Consider the following 18,585-nt stretch of genomic DNA (forward strand, 5'->3'; position numbering starts at 1 on the left):
TTCCTTTGGAATGAGGCAGTCTCATCATGTTGTGCTTTCTTGGCTACCTTGAGGCAAAGTGCATAGTTTGAACTGGATTTATGCTGTTTACTGTTAAGATAAACTGGTTCCATGATTGGAGCTTGGCATTCCTGGAGGAGGAAGAGGTCAAGTGGAATGTTTACAGTTGGACCACTTTGAGAAATAAAGATTTAAACAGTGTTTTCCATGAGTGCAAGACTCTTCTCTCTTTATGCTCCTTTGGACTGAGCAATATCTGGTGTTTTGAGGCATGACTCAGCTTGAATGAGGCCCAGAGGCAGAGAGCCCAGGCCACGCATGGTCTCTAAATCAGGGGCTAGATGGAAGAACACCTAGGAAACTTGTGTAGACCCCCTTTAGCTCCCTGAAGGAAAGTTGGACTATAAATGTAATAAATCAAGGCTATGAAGTTTAGTAGGCAGAAGCATGCTTCATTTGGATGCAAATAACGCAAAATACTGTAAAAATGTTCAGTAGAATAAAATGAGTATCTGGAGTAACATACGCTTTAGCGTCAACTTCTCACCCCTTCTGGGTTAACCTTATATATGAGAGAGAGAGAGAGAGAGAGAGAGAGAGAGAGAGAGAATGAATGAATGAATGAATGAATGAATGAATGAATGAATATGTGTGTGTGTGTATACACAAAATGTTTTTTGTGTAGAATATAGAAAGAATAAACAGATACCAAGATTGCAGTGCGGGTATTGATGTCCAAAGGACCCACCCTGAGTTTACCTTTATTGCTTTTTTCACAACAGCTTATAAGCCCTAAACCCCCAACATTTCTCATCCTACCTTTTCCCATAACAGCTCAGAATGCTTCCTTTGTGATTCATTGGATTCATGTATGGTTTTAAATATTTTAAGCAGCAATCTTTTAAAGTGGACACCTCTGGTAAAGAAGACAGCATTAATTGATCACCTGGTAGAGGGAGGCTCACATCAGCTTGGGCATGAACCCAGTTTTCATTATTTTTACCAGGAAAAGGGCAGGGGTGGAATAGCATTTTCAGGCCGTGAACAACTAGCCTGGAGCTCCAGTTACAGATAGGTAGCCGTGTTGGTCTGCCATAGTCAAAACAAAATTAAAAAAATCCTTCCAGTAGCACCTTAAAGACCAACTAAGTTAGTTCTTGGTATGAGCTTTCGTGTGCATGCATCTGAAGAAGTGTGCATGCACATGAAAGCTCATACCAAGAACTAACTTAGTTGGTCTTTAAGGTGCTACTGGAAGGATTTTTTTTTAGCCTGGAGCTGTATGCCTTTTCCTTTGGTTACCATTGGCCTTGTTCTTGCAGGTATCCTAACAGCAGGTTTCCTTTGTTAATAAAGGAAATTTGATTATGCAGTATGAAAGAGAAAGTTATTACAAAAGATGGGAGATGAGATTATATAACCTACACCTCAGTTTGTAATTCAAGGCATTGTTTCCTTTTCCTTTTTGCAGGAAATCCAAGGGAAAACCAAATGGTAAAAAGCCAGCACCAGAAGAAAAGAAACTCTACCTAGAGCCGGAATACACAAAGTCAAGGATTACTGACTTTGAATTCAAAGAGTTAGTCATGCTACCACGGGAAATAGACCTTAATGAGTGGCTAGCTAGCAACAGTAAGTACCATGATATTTATAATAACTGAATATTCCCGCTAGATAGTTTTCATGCTAGTAGGTTTTCTAATATTTTTTTTAAGGAATTGTAATGGGCAGAGGATGTTGCATTTGGGTACCAACTCTTCCACTTTGCAAAACAAATAAGTTCAGCAAGGTGAAAAGTTTCTCCTTTCACTTTGACATTTGCACGAGATCTTCAGTTTGGTATGGAATACGTTTCTAAAAGCTGATGATTATACCCTTATTGTAACTGGAAATCAGCATCCTAAATGCTGAATACAAGCCTGGATGACTTAAAAAAAATCTGGTCAGTGTTAGAAGACACAAAGTGCTAGGGCATTTTAAGCCCCTGCTTTAGATGGTGCTTCACGAATGGAAACATCAGTGGCCTCCTTTGAACCATTCAGGCTGGTCTTGGTCTGCATGGCCCTCTAGGCATATATTGAAAAGTGTGCTAATGAGACCTGTTTGCTCCAGTTGTTGTGCTGCCTGTGAATAATTTAAGTAGTGCTTCTGATTAGAGCTCTCCACTGCCCCATTTTTGAAATGCATACAAAGAAATAACAAAAAAGGCCTTGGGGAAAACAATGGATTTTGATAGGTTTATTTTATTTTAATTTGTATTCTCTATGCAGCTTAGGGTTAAAGTTCTCCCCCACCTATTTTACCCTTGCAAATAGCCCTGTGGTGTAGGTTAGGCTGAGAGTGTGTGACTGGTTCAAAGACAGCCAATGATCTTCATTGCAGGGCATCATGGGGCTGGGGGCAGCAGGATGGCAGGGGAGCTGGTGAGCGGCAGAACAACTGTCTGTCCCTCAAAATGCCAGCTAATCAAGCTTTGGAGCTGTTTCCCCCCAAAAAGCTCAACAACTAAAACTCTGTTCCAGGTGCCGGAAAAGGTTGCTACGCCACGGATTGCACGCTTCAAGCGAGGGAAAATTTAGTGATTGTTGTTGGGCTAATTGTGAAAATGTTCAAGTGAACCACCAAATCCAGTGTAATTATGCAGCTCCTTTCTTTCTTCAACCAAAAGTTCAAATGAGTAATGGAAACACCTTGGTGTCTTTTTCTCTTTCAGCAACAACCTTTTTCCACCATATCAATTTACAATATAGTACAATCTCTGAATTTTGTACGGGAGATACATGTCAGACCATGGCAGTGTGCAATACGTAAGTGATGTCTTCATTTGTGGTATGGTGATGGCTTGGGCTATTCTGCTCCAGTGTGAGGGATGGCGAGAAGTGGAAAGCTTTCAGACTTGACTGCAGAAATGCTTAGTGCATGCTAGAAGGATGACCAAAGGGATTAGATGCAAGGAAGAAGAGAAAAGTCCAAATTTGAATAAAATGTTAGCTCACAATGTTATTCTTATTGAAATAACAATTTTAGAAGAAATAACAGAAAGATTTGCTTCATCTGACATATGTTTTGTTTCAGGCCCTTACCCACCACCCTGAAAAATAATCCACACTTGCACTTTTCTCCCTGGCCTACAGTTCTATGGTTCTGGAACTGAGTTCTGCATTATTCAAAGCTCTGCCCCCCGCTGCCCCCCAAAAAAACCGCAACATGGAAGTACAAAAGGCCACTTTTGAGCTGCTAGCCTGGGGGGACCTCAGGAATGATGGCTGGGCACTCAGCCATTCTGCAGACAACCTTCAAGTAGTGTAGCTGCCAAAGCTCTGAAGTGTTGGGAGCATGATTTGGCAGTTTCTCAGGGACCAGGGAAAAAATGCTCTGCTCCTAGTGTTTTCTCTTTGAGGTTGACCATATCTTTCTAAAAGTAGTGAACTGCTGAGAGTGAAAAGAAGTATTGTTTCTCTATCATAATCTTGGAAAAAGAAAACATTGTTCAATCAGAATATGCATGTAAAACATAAAGCAAATAGTTTTTATTGAAACAAGAATGTAATTCCATTCAAATGTAAGAAAAAATTGAGAAACTTTAATAGTGGTATTCCACTATTTCCACCAGTGCTTCTTATCTGCCATTGATCTGGCCAACCTGCACTTTCACGCCTCTATGATCCAAATTCAGTGTCACACTATGGTGAATGTTGCATCGGTGCAAGCGTTACAGCTTGTCAGATGAAACAATCCCCCCCTCCTCCCACTATGCACTCTTCTGGGGGATTCTGTCAACCTCCCCATGTCCAGTTTTGTAGGGTGCCAGGAAAATCTATCCAGTTCCCTGCTACCAGAATTATTTAACCTCTCATAGCTCTGAGCATGTGACATCACCACACTGACTTCTTGCAGATCCAAAACTCCTCTTTTGCCCTTACCTTGAAAGCCCCCCATGACCTCTCCCTGAATTACCTCTTTTGTATCCTAGTCCCTGCTCCTTCAGCTCCACCTTTCTACCCTGTATGCTCAGAACTGCCTCCCAGAACACCTGCATGAGGACACCTGTCTTACTTCCTAAAATGTTTCTACAACAGTGAACACATTATTTGAATGTGCATCATTGGGTAGCCAAAACAGCACTATTCATGCAGAAGTCATTGGCAGACTTGGGAAAGCTCCAAAGTTTGCAGAAGAACAGTATTTAGGCTGGAGAGAGGGGGGGGACCCTAAGAGTATAAAAGACCACCAAAAACTGCCCAGTGAAGACTGAGCATGCTTAGTGGCCACATGGTGCTGGCTGATTGTTGTCCAGGGGGGAGGAATGGAGAGGAGTGGAATGGAGTAACTTAGAAGAGGGCCTGACTGAACAGGAGTGCTTCACATTTTCTTATAGAGCCCAGTTGTCCCTTGTTAAAACCCACCTTTTTCTGTGATGCCTTTAGCATACCTCCTAGTTCCTATATTGTACTGCAACTAAGCACAAGCACAAATTACTGAAACAACTGCATATTGTCTCCACTTTGTGTTTCACTTGTGTTTTGGATCATAAGCCCCTTACGTTCTATAAAGAACTATGCACACTGATGGGGCTATATAAATCAATAAATAAAATGTTCACAAGATGATTGCCCAGTAAAATGGCAGTCTTTATGCACTATGAAATAGCATTTTCCTTTAATGTTCCACACATGGACTAAAAAACTTCTAGTAAAACAAAAATATGTACAATTATTTGGTGGTTTTGAAATGTGACTTCAGTCCCAGTCCCATAGGAAAGTGGTGTGTCACATTTCAAAACTGATAATAATAAGCAAGGTGAGGCTATTCAATCCCTTTTTGTCCTCTGTCTGGTAGTTTAAAATCTACAGTGCCAGAACATGGAAACATTTCTAGTTCTCATTGCTGGGGTAGCAATGTCAGGTTAGTTAATAAAAGAATTGGCTGGATCCCTAAATTCAAAGCAAGGAGCTAAACATACTCTCCAGCAAGAGTATTAAAATTACAGAAACATGCAGTACTGTGAAGCATGGGAACAATAGGCGGTTAGACCTTTTTAATATCTCATTTAGTTTGCTTACAGCACCCCCCCCCCCGTTTCTAACCCTTTTACAGTCTACAGACCACACCGCTTAGTAAGCTTAAATGTTTTACTTACAAACTCAAAAGGTCAGATTCATGCATTATTCCATGCAGCAGGAAGAATACCACAAATAGAAAATTCTTGGGTTACAAAATACTGCAAAATATTTCAGAGCATGCAGTCTGCGCTTGAAGCAGGCAAGCCCAGACTTGTTGCCTGGTCAGCTTCACGTGGTGGAAGAGAATGAAGAAAGAAGCTTTACTTCCTTCTTTACTAGAGGAGAGGGAGCATGGTGTAATTGAGTCTAGGAATACCGTTTTGTTGTCTTAACCCCTTTATGCTGTAAGCTTGCTAGTTATATTCAGCTGCAATTTCCCACACTCATAGGCAGTAAGCTATTCACCTTACTTACTCTATGTATACCTAACCTTCTTTCAAAAACATTTATGCTACTGGCCATTGCATCATGTAGGAACTAGTACTGGAAAACTACTAAAGTTCTGGAAAAGTGAAGTTGCAGCTGTTTGGGGATAACAGGAAATAGGCAGCATCTGGGTGCAATTCTGTTAAGTTGTTGTTATCAAACTAAACAGAGTGACTGTTTTTCCTGTGCTGTGGAACAGTTTGCAAACTGTAGCCCTGCTTCATTTTGAAATTACTACTCTGTATTTCCCCTTGCATAACCTCTTCCTTGTCTTCTTTCCCATTTTTAATTGTGTTGGGGGTAGGGGCAAGGGCGCTGTCTTGGTGGTTGCTTCTGCATAAGAAAAATATATGGGATCTGAGGGCATGTTTGCATTTGTCTGCTCCAGTATCCCTCCTGCTCAGTTTCGGCAGTCTTTCCACATGTCATTCACTTTTTCTTCTGCAAGGAAGTCAGTGCAGCTGCAGCAGTAGCTGTGCTTCTATCCTGGTTTTGGTTCCACTCATTGCCTGCCCTTTGTCACATCCTTTTCAAGCTTCATGGATGAGTGACAATATGGCTGATCAATGTAGGTAATGTGATGACTTGGTCGTTGCTGGTCATTCAGCTGTTGCATGGGAAATGCCTGGCTCTATAACTGGGGGTATATTTGTACATGGCTACTCCTTATAGAATTCACCTCTGTTCGTGACTGTCTTACCCACCTTATCTCTGGAAATGAGGGCACACTTAACTCTGTAGGCTCAGTGCTGCAATACATATTCTCGGTTGTCAAACCGCTTTTGGGAATAACTAGAATTTTGGGTCGTTAGGGCACATGAACAGCCACGAATGAAGCCTTAGTTTTTAAGTTCTTCTATTTCTCTGTGGCTAAAATGGACATGCCTCCTGCATTTTGCCCAAAGCAGGACTTTCCTGTTATACTGCCTGGACCAAAAGGCAGTTGTGGCTCTCTTTGCCCTCTTGAACTTTAAGACAGTTTTTGTCTAGAATTCAATCTCTCCACTGTGTGACTGTTGGAAAGGCATGCTGTGTAAAGACAAACAAGTTTAAGCCTGGACTTTGCAGATCAAGTGAGTATAGTGAAGTCCTTATGTATTTGCTTCTGAAGACGGCTGTGTTCAAAGTAATGTTCATGCTGTAAAATACCGTATTTTTCGCTCTATAAGACGCACCCGGCCATAAGACGCGCCTAGGTTTATAGGAGGAGAACAAGGAAAAAAACCCCCTCTCCCTCTCTGCTCAGCGCCTCTCCAGAAAAGCGGGAGGAGAAACGGAAGGGGCTTCCCTGAAGGGGCGCTGTGCAGTTCTCCCTCTATGCGCAGTGCCCCTTCAGCGAAGCGGAAGCAGAAGCTGAGCCCTTTCCATTTCTCCTCCGCTTTGCTGAAGGGGCACTGCGCAGAGAGGGAAAGCTCTCCAGCAAAGCAAAGCCAGGAGAGCAAGAGGGATCGGTGCGCACTGCTCCTTCTTGCTCTCCTGGCTTCAGCGAAAGCTGTGCAGCCTGCATTCGCTCCATAAGACGCACACACATTTCCCCTTACTTTTTAGGAGGGGAAAAGTGCATCTTATAGAGTGAAAAATACGGTAAGCATTTGACCAGCAAAGTATTCAGTTCTGCTTTGCTCTAGACAACTCCTTTTTCAGATGCAGGCATCATTAGCATTAGTCAGTTTTTTTAAAATACAGGTGTCAGTCCAGTTTGTTCTGCTGAAATTGGTTTCCCATTGTCAAGCAGAGATGGAGGTGGGTGACTAGAGAGAGAGTTCAGCAAGACCCAGGGGAATCATGCCACAAACCAGACCAGCCAGAAGAGAAATGTCCACTGTTTCTTCTCTAGAAAGTGAGCTGACCCTGAGAAAGGATTGTGCTCTCGATACTCTGGGAAGTACAGCTTTCTCTCTTTAAAATGTGACAGCTGAGATCAGGAACCTCTCCTAGAGGTTAGCAGACTGAGGCTCAAGCGCACCAGGATTTGACAGCTATGGAAAGGGATAGGCATAGCCAGAAATGGCACCTGCTGACCTGTTACAACAGAGAGCTATTTTGCCCTTTTTATATTCATGCCCAGTGTACATGAGCTCTGTTCTCAAAGCACTCTTCTGTTGCTTTTGTAGCTACTTCAATTCAATTCTGTTTTCTTGAGGTTGACCTAAAAATGACATGGGACTGACTTTCCTATTATTTCAGTACTTCTGACCCTGTTAGGCCAGGTTGGTTTCTCTAGCACACAGCATCAGTGGTGGGGTCACATATGCTCAATCTGTCTTGGTTTAATGAGAAAATATACTTTGCAGTGAGGCGATAGGAGTGTGACTATTGAAACTGTCGTCTTGAAGACTTTCTTGAAAGTGACTCGACTGGGGAATGATAGATAGCAAGCTGCTCTGCGGGCAAGGATGCAATGGTTATGCAAGAAGCACATATTCTTGAAGTTGGGAAGGAAACCTTGCCCTTTTGAAAAACACAGCCCAGTCTTGTTTTATGGCTTCCTCAATGACTCACTGGTGCTGGCATTCCTTGCTCTCCCAAGCAGCCTGAATTTGGAGACATTCCACCACTGTTCATTTAGGTTGAAGGACAGGATTTTAAAAATATTTCCCAGTAAGAATAAAATTATTCTTTTTTCTTTTATATTGTTTGGCCTTGTAATCAACAATTGCAGATTTGTTGCCTGAAGAACCAATATAAAATTATATTTTTGTTTAAACCCTTAACACCTAGCTCCTGCCTTACCCTCTTGATTCCCTCCTCTTTCCTGCACTCAGCTGATGAGGCTGTGCTCGCAGTGCTACACATTCTGTATATAGTTACCAGCAACAGGGTCTTCAGTCTGATTGCACCAGCATAATGGAAGATGGTCCCCGTGCCAGTTAGACAGGCTCCTATTATAATGTGTTTTAGATGCCTCTTGAAAATCATTCTTTTTCCTCAGGCCTCCCAGCTGAATTGATTTGTTTGCTGAATTGTTTTAGTTTGATGCCAGTTTGATCTACAATGAAGGAATTTTACTATGTTTTGTTTTTTAAAAAAATTGCTATGATTTTCATCTTCCGTATTGTAACAAAGTCCCACTCACTGTTTATAAACCTCTCAATATAGAATAAAGTCTTTAAAAAGGATAATGTGACAATGAATACTGATAGCTGATGCTGCTTCAGTATAAAAACGTTTAGAAGGTTCCCCATTGCTATATGTAAAACTCATTTGGTAACAGGCAACATCTGAGTGTCTAAATCCAAGGATTATTCAGATGATGGTTAAAGGCTGGAGTAAATTTAAAACTCAAAATCCTTACTGTTGGTGGTAATAAGAGTCCTGCAGCTTCTGAACTCTGCTCCTTAAATCTTTAAAAGAGTTTAAAAACCCACTTGTAGAACTGGACTCAGGAGTGTATTCTTCCAGTATAATCTAGTGAAATATACAGTAGTACCTCGGGATGCGAACGGGATGTTCCGGAGCCCCATTCGCATCCTGTAGCAAATGCAACCTGCGTCTGCGCAGGTCGCGTTTTGCCGCTTCCGCACATGAGTGTGACGTCATTTTGACCATCTGAGCGTGCGGCAAAACCTGGAAGTAACACGCTCCGTTACTTCCGGGTCGCCACGGAGCACAAACAGAAAATACTTAACTTGAAGCACATTTATCCCGAGGTATGACTGTAGATGGTAGGTTTGAGTGGTAGCTTGAAGGAAGCTTAGTCATATGCATAGCTGCAGACAACCAAGAGAGGTAAAAGCCTACTTTATGCACAATAAGATATATAGCAGGGAAAGCAGGATTGATGTAGACAGAATTATTTCTATGGTAACCGTGTGTAATTTACTATTCTTACTTCACTATGCATTACTGTAGTTATAACTACTGCTTACAACTGCTGTTACCTACCGTAATTTTCGCTCCAAAACATGCACTTTTTTGCTCCTAGAAAGTAAGGGAAAATGCCTGTGCGTGTTACGGAGCGAATGCACTCGACCGGAGCCATGGCTGCCGTCAGTCAAGCAAAGCGGGAGCCGCTTACAGGGCTTTTGTCCCGCTTTGCGTGGCTCTAGCTTTGCTTGCTTTACAGCCAGGAGGAGGGGGAGGAGGGAGGGAAGGAGAGCCATGGCAGCAAAGCGGGCAGCAGCCGCTTACACGGGAGGAGGGACAGATAGGAGCCATAGCGAGCCGGGAAAAGCGCCGCGTAGCCAGCAACAGCTGCTGCAGCCTCAGCTAGCAAAGGTCCGTGCGCTCTCTAAAGGGAGCAATGAGGCTGCAGAGGGACGGCAGGGCACAGGAAGGCTCTGAGCCACGAGCGCAGTGAAAACCAGTAAAAAAGTTTTTAAAAAGGCTGCTGGGGACAGGAGGGCACGGGATGAGGGAGAGGGGGAAATTACGATTCTCCCAGCATCTCAGCTGATCTGCTGAGCTGGACTTGGGTTGCAGGGGATTCGCCATTAGCTGCGTAAAGCAGCAAAGAGGGAGAGAAGGAGCAAAGCGGGAGAGGAAAGGAGCTGCTTACACTGCTGTAAGTGGCTGCTGTCCAGTTGGCTCCTTTAAAGCAACAGTGCTCTTTCCCTCCCCCCTACCCGCTCAGCTCACCGAAAAGCTCCTTTTCCACACACCCTACATGAGCTCCTTCTCCCCTTAAACACCTCTCCTGCATCATTAGCAGCATCCTTCTCTCCCCAAGTGACTGCTGTTTCCATTAAAAAAAAAGTGGGCACATAATGCAGGGACACATTTAACACCAGTCTGGTTTGAAGCTGTGTAATAACTGTTAAAGTATGTTGTTAAGTCTTTCTTGCTAGTGCCCTCTCCTGACAGCTGATTTTATTAACACTCTAAACTTTGCATTATGTATAGTCTTTCTACACACATTAATATTCTGTTGCAAATCAGTCTGAAAGCTTGAAATTCTGTATTCACTTGTCATACTTTGTCACAAGATCACTGGCATACCTTTGGCCTGCATTTCATTAGTGCATGGACCTACTGACTTCGATGGAAGATGTTATCTTGACAGCTCAATTGACTTAGGCTGTGGCAAAGAATGAATTGCCAGTTGAGTAGTCCTCAAAATAAGAGAGAACTGATCAACCTCAAGAATGGTCAGCAGGCAGGATGAATTTGTGCTAATGTTGGGAGAAGCTGCGTATTTTGCAAGAGCAATACCATTCTGTTTCAGTTGGGCTCCGTAAAAATTCTAAATAGGATTATCTGCTTGGTCCAACAGCAAACCTGCAAATGAAATCTTTATAAGCACTGGTAAAACAAAATCTGTGCTTCCAGGCTTTTGCTGATGTCTAATTCCAGAAGATGGTGTCCTTAATATGCCAGAATCACAAATTGTTACATTGAACAATAAACAAAATTTTAATGTTCTAAAACACTTTTGTTTATTTTGTTGAGGATGTGACAGGAAAGGCAGTATTAAAATGCTGACCTGAGAGTCTGTTTGTTTAAGCGTCTGGTGTTACATCACCAATTAAACACCAGCTCTTGGGTTCAGTAAGCAAAAATACAGGACCTCATTTGAAATTTCTAGCTCTCCAGGGAGGACAATTTATGACTCTGCTTGCTTTGGTCTACATGGAATTAAACTTCTAGGACAGATAATAATACATTGCTGTTAATTCTCTCCACAGACAATACTACTGGTATGATGAGCGGGGAAAGAAAATCAAGTGTACTGCTCCCCAATATGTTGACTTCGTCATGAGTTCAGTGCAGAAGCTAGTAACAGATGAAGATGTCTTTCCTACAAAATATGGTATGTTGCTTCACAGGAAAGATTTTATTCATTTAATTCACAAAAATTATACACCTGGTGATTGTAAACTGCTTTGACGGTTTTTTTAAAGAGAAAAAGAGCCAGTCAGAATTTTATGGCTTTGAAAAAACAAGCATTACATATGTATAATTACTGATTGTTTGTAGAAGTGATAAATAATATGGGAAACTGTATATTAAATGCAGCTTCTTCAAACTACTTTGATCAGTGAATAATCAAATGAAACCAGCTTCTAAACGTATGCCATATCTGCTATTCCTTTCTATACACATAATTGTTTTTTTTTCTGGGCCAGTAGCTGGATGACATGGGAACACTTTTCTGGCTAAATGTGAGCCTGGATTGTGTACGGTTTGGGATCTGAAACATTAGCCTCTCCCAAAGACAGAGATTCACCTAAACAGCCCTGTTGCAAGGACATAGGCTTGCAGAACAGGGCTTTCTCCCCCTTGCCCCCAATTGAGGGTTAGAAGAATCCGAAGGACAATATGTTGGGTGAGGGTTCATTCCTTCTGGCATATTAAAATGGTTGCACAGACAGACAGATTGGAAGAGCGTGATGTTGAATTTCACCAAAAAGCCTTTCAAGCTTCCTGCCTAGCGGGCAGAGGGCTAATTCCAGTGCAGGGAGTTAAGCAAACGTTGCCTTATTACTAGAGTGCTTTGATGCACCACTGAACATTATAATGGTTCTTTTTCCTCTCTCGTGGCAGGCAAGGAATTCCCCAACTCTTTTGAGTCTCTAGTGAAGAAGATCTGCAAGTACCTGTTTCATGTGCTAGCCCACATCTACTCCTCACACTTCAAGGAAACGTTGGCACTGGAGCTGCATGGACATTTGAACACACTCTACATACACTTCATCCTATTCATCAGGGAGTTCAACCTGGTGGACCCTAAAGAAACCACCATCATGGACGACCTCACGGAGGTCCTCTGTAGCACCAGTGGGAGCAGCAGCAGTAATGGGAGCGGCAACGGCAGTGGTGGCAGCGGCAGCAGCAGCAGCAGTGGCGCAGGAGCACAGAACCATGTGAAGGAGAGATGAGTCCCAGCAGGAGCAAAACTAATGCTAACATTTTTTTAAAAAAACAAAACACTCTATATTCTTTGTGTGTATGTATATGTGCATATTGTGTATATATATACAGACATACACAGCCATGACAGTTTAAGCAATTATGCTGCCACCACAGGACATGTAGACGTATGGAGCTTTCGTTTAAATGCATCATCCTTGGCGAGAAGTTGCACCAGTTCTATTTTATTTTTTTCCTTCTCCCTTCTTTCTTTTTCTCCCCTATCAGATGGATGATGAGTGCTGTTTTTAGAGAAGAACCACATTTTTTTTTTGAGTTGGGCTACCGCTTTGTCTTCTTTTGTTCTGCCCACTTCCCCTCTCCCTTGGTGGGGTGGGGGTGGGGGAGTCCTTTAATGCAAGCCCCTTCTGTCTGTCTCTCTCTCTCACTAGGATGGTGGTACTGCCATTTTATAAATGTTATAAGAAGTGACTTTTACTTGTAAAGTGGCTTAAGATGCAGATATTTTGTTTTGGGGGTGGGGGAGGGCTTGAGATTTGTCTTGTTTCTCCTTAAAACGGCCCATTTCCTTTCCCTCCCCTTAGGCTTTTTGCATCTAGCCCTTTGCTGGCTTGTATTGGGAAGAGTTTTGCCTCAACTAGAGTAGCAATAAGACTCCCACTAATCGATGTGGCTCACCAGTCTACCTGGTGTCGTCAGCATGGGAATCTCGAAAGAGCATCTACAAACCTGTTTTGCTTATTGCTTCTAGTTCCTCTGCCCAGCTCCCCCCACCCCCGGCTTCTCCTTCCCAGACACAAACACCAGAATTAAAAGAGTGGGGAATTGAGCCTAAATGCAGTGGTTGAGCAGGGGAAGCCTGGGGCAGATGGAAAGGGGCATACAGTGTATCACCACCTGTGCTAGAGAGATGGCTGTTGGCATATAATTATATTGTTGGCTTATTTTAGTTCATCTGTCCAATAATAATAAAAAAAACTTCTATCAGGTATAAGTGTTCTATATGCAATGTCACGTCATTAGCCTATTTGCTTCAGGGGTTGAAATATTTTCTGTTTACAGTGTGGGAAGTTGTTAGCCAAGGTGTGTGTACTTTGCATTTTCCAGACAAAGTTATTTTGTGTAAGTATTTGGCATTTACTATTATTTATTTCTTTATAAACTATCAGGGAGGGTGTATGGCATTAAGCACAACACTATTAAAAACAAGGTACCGGTAATTATTAAAATGACTGGCTAACCAGGAAATCAATTAAACAGCTACAAGGCCTACTGGTGTAATAGCTCTGGAAATCTCTGCTGCGAGAGTGCACAGCATGGGAGTGGCAACATTAATGCAAGGCTTCTGTAAGAAGCAACAGCCTTCCTCCAGATGACCCCAGTGATTGAGCTGGAATATAAGAGCCTCAGGTGGTATTTATCAGGCCAAGTACAGTGTACCTTGTTACAGCCTATCCCCAAGCCTATCTGGAGCTTTTGGACCAAAGGGGGCAGCCCCCACACAGTGCAGACAAAACTGGTACAAGGCACTCTTAGCCACAAAGATCACTGGCTGTGAGAATTTTAGGACATACTGAGTTGCGTTCAAGAAGTCAACATGCTTCCTCTAAGAACATTCTTTGAATAGTTAAAGTTTTCTAAATAGAATTTTCTGGGAGTGGACAAGATTGACTAACAAATTATATAGTAGGATGACTCTTCAGGGACCCAGGCTTCTCTTTGTAGCTGTTTTGCCATTTTTAATAGTTATGTTACATCGCAAGCCTTCTAAATTAACAACTTTAGAAGAGTGATCTTGCTTTGAGGAAAAGGAGACGTTTATGTTAAAAACCCCCAAGCACAGAATACTCTTTCCCATCTGGTACATGAGGTTGTTTTGCCATACTTCATATTTCATGGTAATACGCATTTAAAACATTTATCTGCCTTTCCTTAAAATGCTAAAAAAGAAATGACTAAGAGCAAGCAGAATACAAAAAGGAGCCATTAATAAGGCATTTTTCTCAACACAGTTAATGGGAAGAGTGCAAACTTAGTACCATCCATGGGTCAAAAAGCCTCTTTAGCCACATGACAGAAGACCACTAAGAAGAGCCTCTCTCAAGAAGACACACTTGGATGCAGACACTGCATATAATAGAAAATGGTGCAAAATAGTGTAATGTAACTTAACTGATAGACATACTGTATGAATTCACCTCCTGGTTTGTTTAAACGGGGAGGGGGGATATCTTTTTGGCCCAGTGCACCAGCCCTAACTGTTCCTGTTCCTGGGTACAGATCACCTGGCCTCAGATTACTGACAAGTGGGTGGTTTTTCCCACTTGTCAAAATTCCTTGTGCTGCACTTCCCTGGCACCTGACAACCAGTTGGAAACTGCAGCACAAGAGGCTTGCCAGCCCTGAGCTCAGTGAAATCGCATGCATAGAGCTGGCAGAATCATTTTCTGTACAGATCAGCTGTGTGATTGAGTGCCCCATATGTGGAGGGGGCAGGTGGCCATGGTTTGGGGAAAGTGGTCTCTCTGGGCTATACTGCTTTCAAGGTCCTCTGTTTTCTAGAAGCTCACAGATTCTTGTTTAGGCAATGCATCCATGTTGTTGTGCGTGGGAGAATTCCTCTTTAATTGCCTGATTTAATGAGGGAAACCTAAAGGCATTTCCTTAGTAATTTATGCATTAAAATTCTAACTGGCAGAGACTTTTTAACACACTGTGTTAAAAACAGTCTAAAGCTACTAGTGTACCCAAATAAAAAGTAATGTATGAAGTGTGCAAAGCTGCCCCCACCCCCTGGAGATTATACTCCTTATAGGATGGTGCAGTAATAAACTTAAAATAGACCTATTGCCCTAATAGGTGCTGGAAGATGAAGATGGGAGAAACAGGCATACACAGGTCAGTTGCGGAACTGGGTTTGGACATACTGTACTGTTCTTTGCCATTGCAACAGTGCATTGTCCTCGCAAGTGGAACTCTATCGCTACCTAATGGCTAAAGCAGCCAATTGCAGATACAGCTGAAATAGAAGAAATTTCCCTGCACCACATTGTGGAGGAGACTTCTCTCTCCTGTAAACAAACAGCATAGACTTCTTCATAACTGAATGAGGCCTAGCACTGTATTCTAAACATTATTCAGACCTTTGAATTGTCTAGCTCACAGACCAGATGCAGCCCATAGCCTCCCCCCAGCCTGTAACAACTTTTCTTACGGGGGTGGGGGGGGTGAGTTCCAATTTGTGGAAATGGCATATTTCCCTACAAGCCTAATTTCTACATGGGGTAGTAGTGGTGATGGGAGGCAGATGGGAAAATAATGTTAACCCTACCCCTCTTTGTGCTGTGACCCCTCCCCCCCCCGGCCTACCACCTGTCTAGTGTGACAATTAGGCTTGGATGGAAAAGGTCTCATTCATGCAGTTGGGATCACCCCAATTCTCACTCCCCAGAATTGCTCTCTAGGCAGTATTTTGGCTTGGGAAAAAAAGACTTCACCCATAGGAGGAAAACTCTAACCCTAATTGTCCCATGGGGTGAGAAATGAAAAATTGTGCAACTATCCCCATTCAGGTGTGGGGAGTCTTTCGCTTTCCAGCTGTTGATAAACTGCAAGACCCATCAGCCTCAGTAAGCAAGGTAAATGGCCAGGGAAGATTAGAATTGTTTTTCAGGAACTTCTGGAGGGCCAAAGGCTTCCCCACCCTAAGGGAATGTGATCCTTGGAAGGAGGGAAGAGGTTCCTACCCCTGCATGCTGCAAAGAGAATCACACATTGTGGAAGGCACTGTGGAGGCCATGCAGCCCACCCAAGTGCAGGATCTGCATGAAAGAATCCCTGAGAGATGGATGTCCAGCCTCTGCTTAAATACTTCTTGTGAATGGGAGCCCACTGCCCTGAGACTGGGTCTGCTCCACTGTAAAACAGCCTGTGTTGCCTTATTATTGTTAAGAAGTTTCTGCCAAAGTTTCCAACAGATTATTTACTTCACCCCATTAGTCCTAGTCCTGTCTGCTGGAGCAAATAGAGCAAGTCTGGTTCATCTTCTGCTTAACAGCCCTTCCAATATTTGAGAGCCACTACTGTCTCTCCTCTTTTATTTTTTTAAATAATATTTATTAAGTTTTTACAAAAAGGAGTTTACAAAACAAAAAACACACAAACAGACAAAGAGAAAAAACAAAAACAAAAATTTAAAAGGAAAAGTTTAAAAATCACTCAAATGTCATACCCTTCATTAACTTATTTTCATGATTTCCTCACATCTCCCTTTTTTGTATTCCATTTAAAAATTTGTTCAGCAAATTCATACCCCTCTCCTCTTTTATTTTTCTCCAGCTACCCAAGTCTTCCAATTGTACCTTAGAGGTCTTGGCTTCCTTACCATCTCAATTGCCTTTCTCTGGACATTTGACAAATCACCTCAACAAGATTGCACCCACCCAAGAGTTCTATAACAAAATTATGTAACTTATCACTAAGATCAGGCACTATACATGAGGACTCTAAAGTGCCCAATGCAACACCATTTTTAAAAAGGGGGATTCAGAAAATTACAGGCCACTTATGTTAACATCTGTACCTGGAAAACTGTTGTCAAATATGGAGTTACCAAACGTAGAACAGGTAGCAAATATTCTTCATGCTGGTAGGCCAAATCTGGCAGCTGTGGGAAAGGGTCAGGTAAATTTCCCCTAAAAACCCACCTCTCTGCTCCTGTAAGAACAATAGTCTTTTCTTGTCTGACTTTAGATTGAACCTCTTCATGTTTCAGTGTCATATCCAACCACGTACTTGCCAGCTGACTCCTTGTTTTGTTGTACAATATTTTGATTACCTCATAAAGTTCAAAAGGGGGTAGGGACTGAGCAGGTTTTGCAAAGAAAACTGAAAACGGCATAAAAGCATCACCACTCAGCAGAGAGCTCTCTATGCAGCCACACTGGCTTATTTAAATGCCTTCTGTTTTCCCTTCCCATCGAAGGAATGGTTTGTGGTTCAGTATTTTATTTTTCAGAATCTCACATCCTTAGCACATTTCTCCTTCAGAATTTTTAGTCATGGGATTCAGTCCAACTGTTCTCAAAACTCTTTGAAATCAGCTTTCCTAAAGTCTAGGTTACACAACCCCCAATCTCTTGCCATCACAGATTCCAAGGTGCTCCTTTTAAGAATAAAAGCATTCCAATCTAGGGTGTTATAAGGTCTGGGTTTATATTTGGCTCTGGGAAAGCCAGGCTCAAATCCCTATTCTGCACAGGTGATCAACTGCTAGCCTGGATGGAGTCACCAGTTCCCATTCTAATTTGCCTGATAGAGTACTTATGCAGCCAAAATGCACTTCTGAGCTCTTTGGAGGGAGAGCAAGATGCAGATTCTGGTTACAAAGAAGTTACTCAGGAAGCATCTTCCTTGGTACTAAGATCCAAGGTCAGCCCCAGATATTTTCTGCCCAAAGTGAAGCACAAGTTGGACACCCACACCCTACTCAATTCAACACAGAGAAACCAGCTAGACAACAGGAAAGCATTCTCCATTGCATCTGAGTGCAACAGCCAATATTCGGGGGCATAGGAAAAGCCACACATAGCACACAGAACTCTGTCCGCCAACATTTTTCCACAACTCCTTGCCTCCCCATTTCTGCCTTACTGCCTAAGGGTAAAGCCATCCCTAGGTACTCCCTGCTGAAGAACACCTGACATAGCTTGACAGCGTATATTTGCCACCTGCAGAACATGGACCTTTGGGGTGAAATACAGGGGTTTGAGTGCCACAGGCCCATAGCCTATAGTTATTAAAGGTATAACATAGGCAGGAAAACAGCTTCATGTGTTCCAGCCATTGTGTCCCAAGCACACCAGCCCCAATGAGGACAAGTGATTGGAAGTTTTGTTTTCCATTGACAAAGCACTCAATTACATCAGCTCTTAAGGCGCAAGGGATATACGCAGTGCTCCCCCCCCCCCTAGAAAAATAGGTGCCTGTACTTACCATGAAGTTGATACAGTAAGTGTCACACTTTTTAACAACAACAAAAAGATGTGACGGTACTGCGTACCATTGAGTACCCCCTGGGGGGAAAAGCCCTACTACTCCTGCTAGGCACCTACTTATTCAGACATGGTGCTCCAACCCAGATAGTTGGAGCAACAGCGCATTCACACCCCTTTCAAGTCACTTAAACCTCATCTGATGTGGTGTGCATAAGCAACCGGCAAGGGCACAGCTCCATCTTTTTCTGTCGCTATCAGCAACTCATTGTCCTTGGAGACAGCAGGGAAAG

At 42.7% G+C, this 18,585-nt stretch overlaps 1 protein-coding gene across 3 annotated transcripts in view; it reads left to right on the top strand.

Annotated features, from left to right (window-relative positions):
* Positions 1-13,293, top strand: part of MOB2 (MOB kinase activator 2) — a 101,903-nt gene extending 88,610 nt beyond the window's left edge. For all 3 annotated transcript variants that reach the window (XM_079987917.1, XM_079987916.1, XM_079987915.1), the window contains exons 2-5: positions 1,472-1,632; positions 2,714-2,807; positions 11,114-11,238; positions 11,973-13,293. In XM_079987917.1, the coding sequence (XP_079844043.1) occupies positions 1,472-1,632; positions 2,714-2,807; positions 11,114-11,238; positions 11,973-12,307 (715 nt within the window). In that variant the 3' untranslated portion in view covers positions 12,308-13,293. The remainder of the gene's footprint in view (positions 1-1,471; positions 1,633-2,713; positions 2,808-11,113; positions 11,239-11,972) is intronic.
* The last annotated feature ends 5,292 nt before the right edge of the window (positions 13,294-18,585 follow it).

Source organism: Podarcis cretensis (genome assembly GCF_951804945.1).
Source record: "Podarcis cretensis genome assembly, chromosome: 1".
Classification (NCBI taxonomy): domain Eukaryota; kingdom Metazoa; phylum Chordata; class Lepidosauria; order Squamata; family Lacertidae; genus Podarcis; species Podarcis cretensis.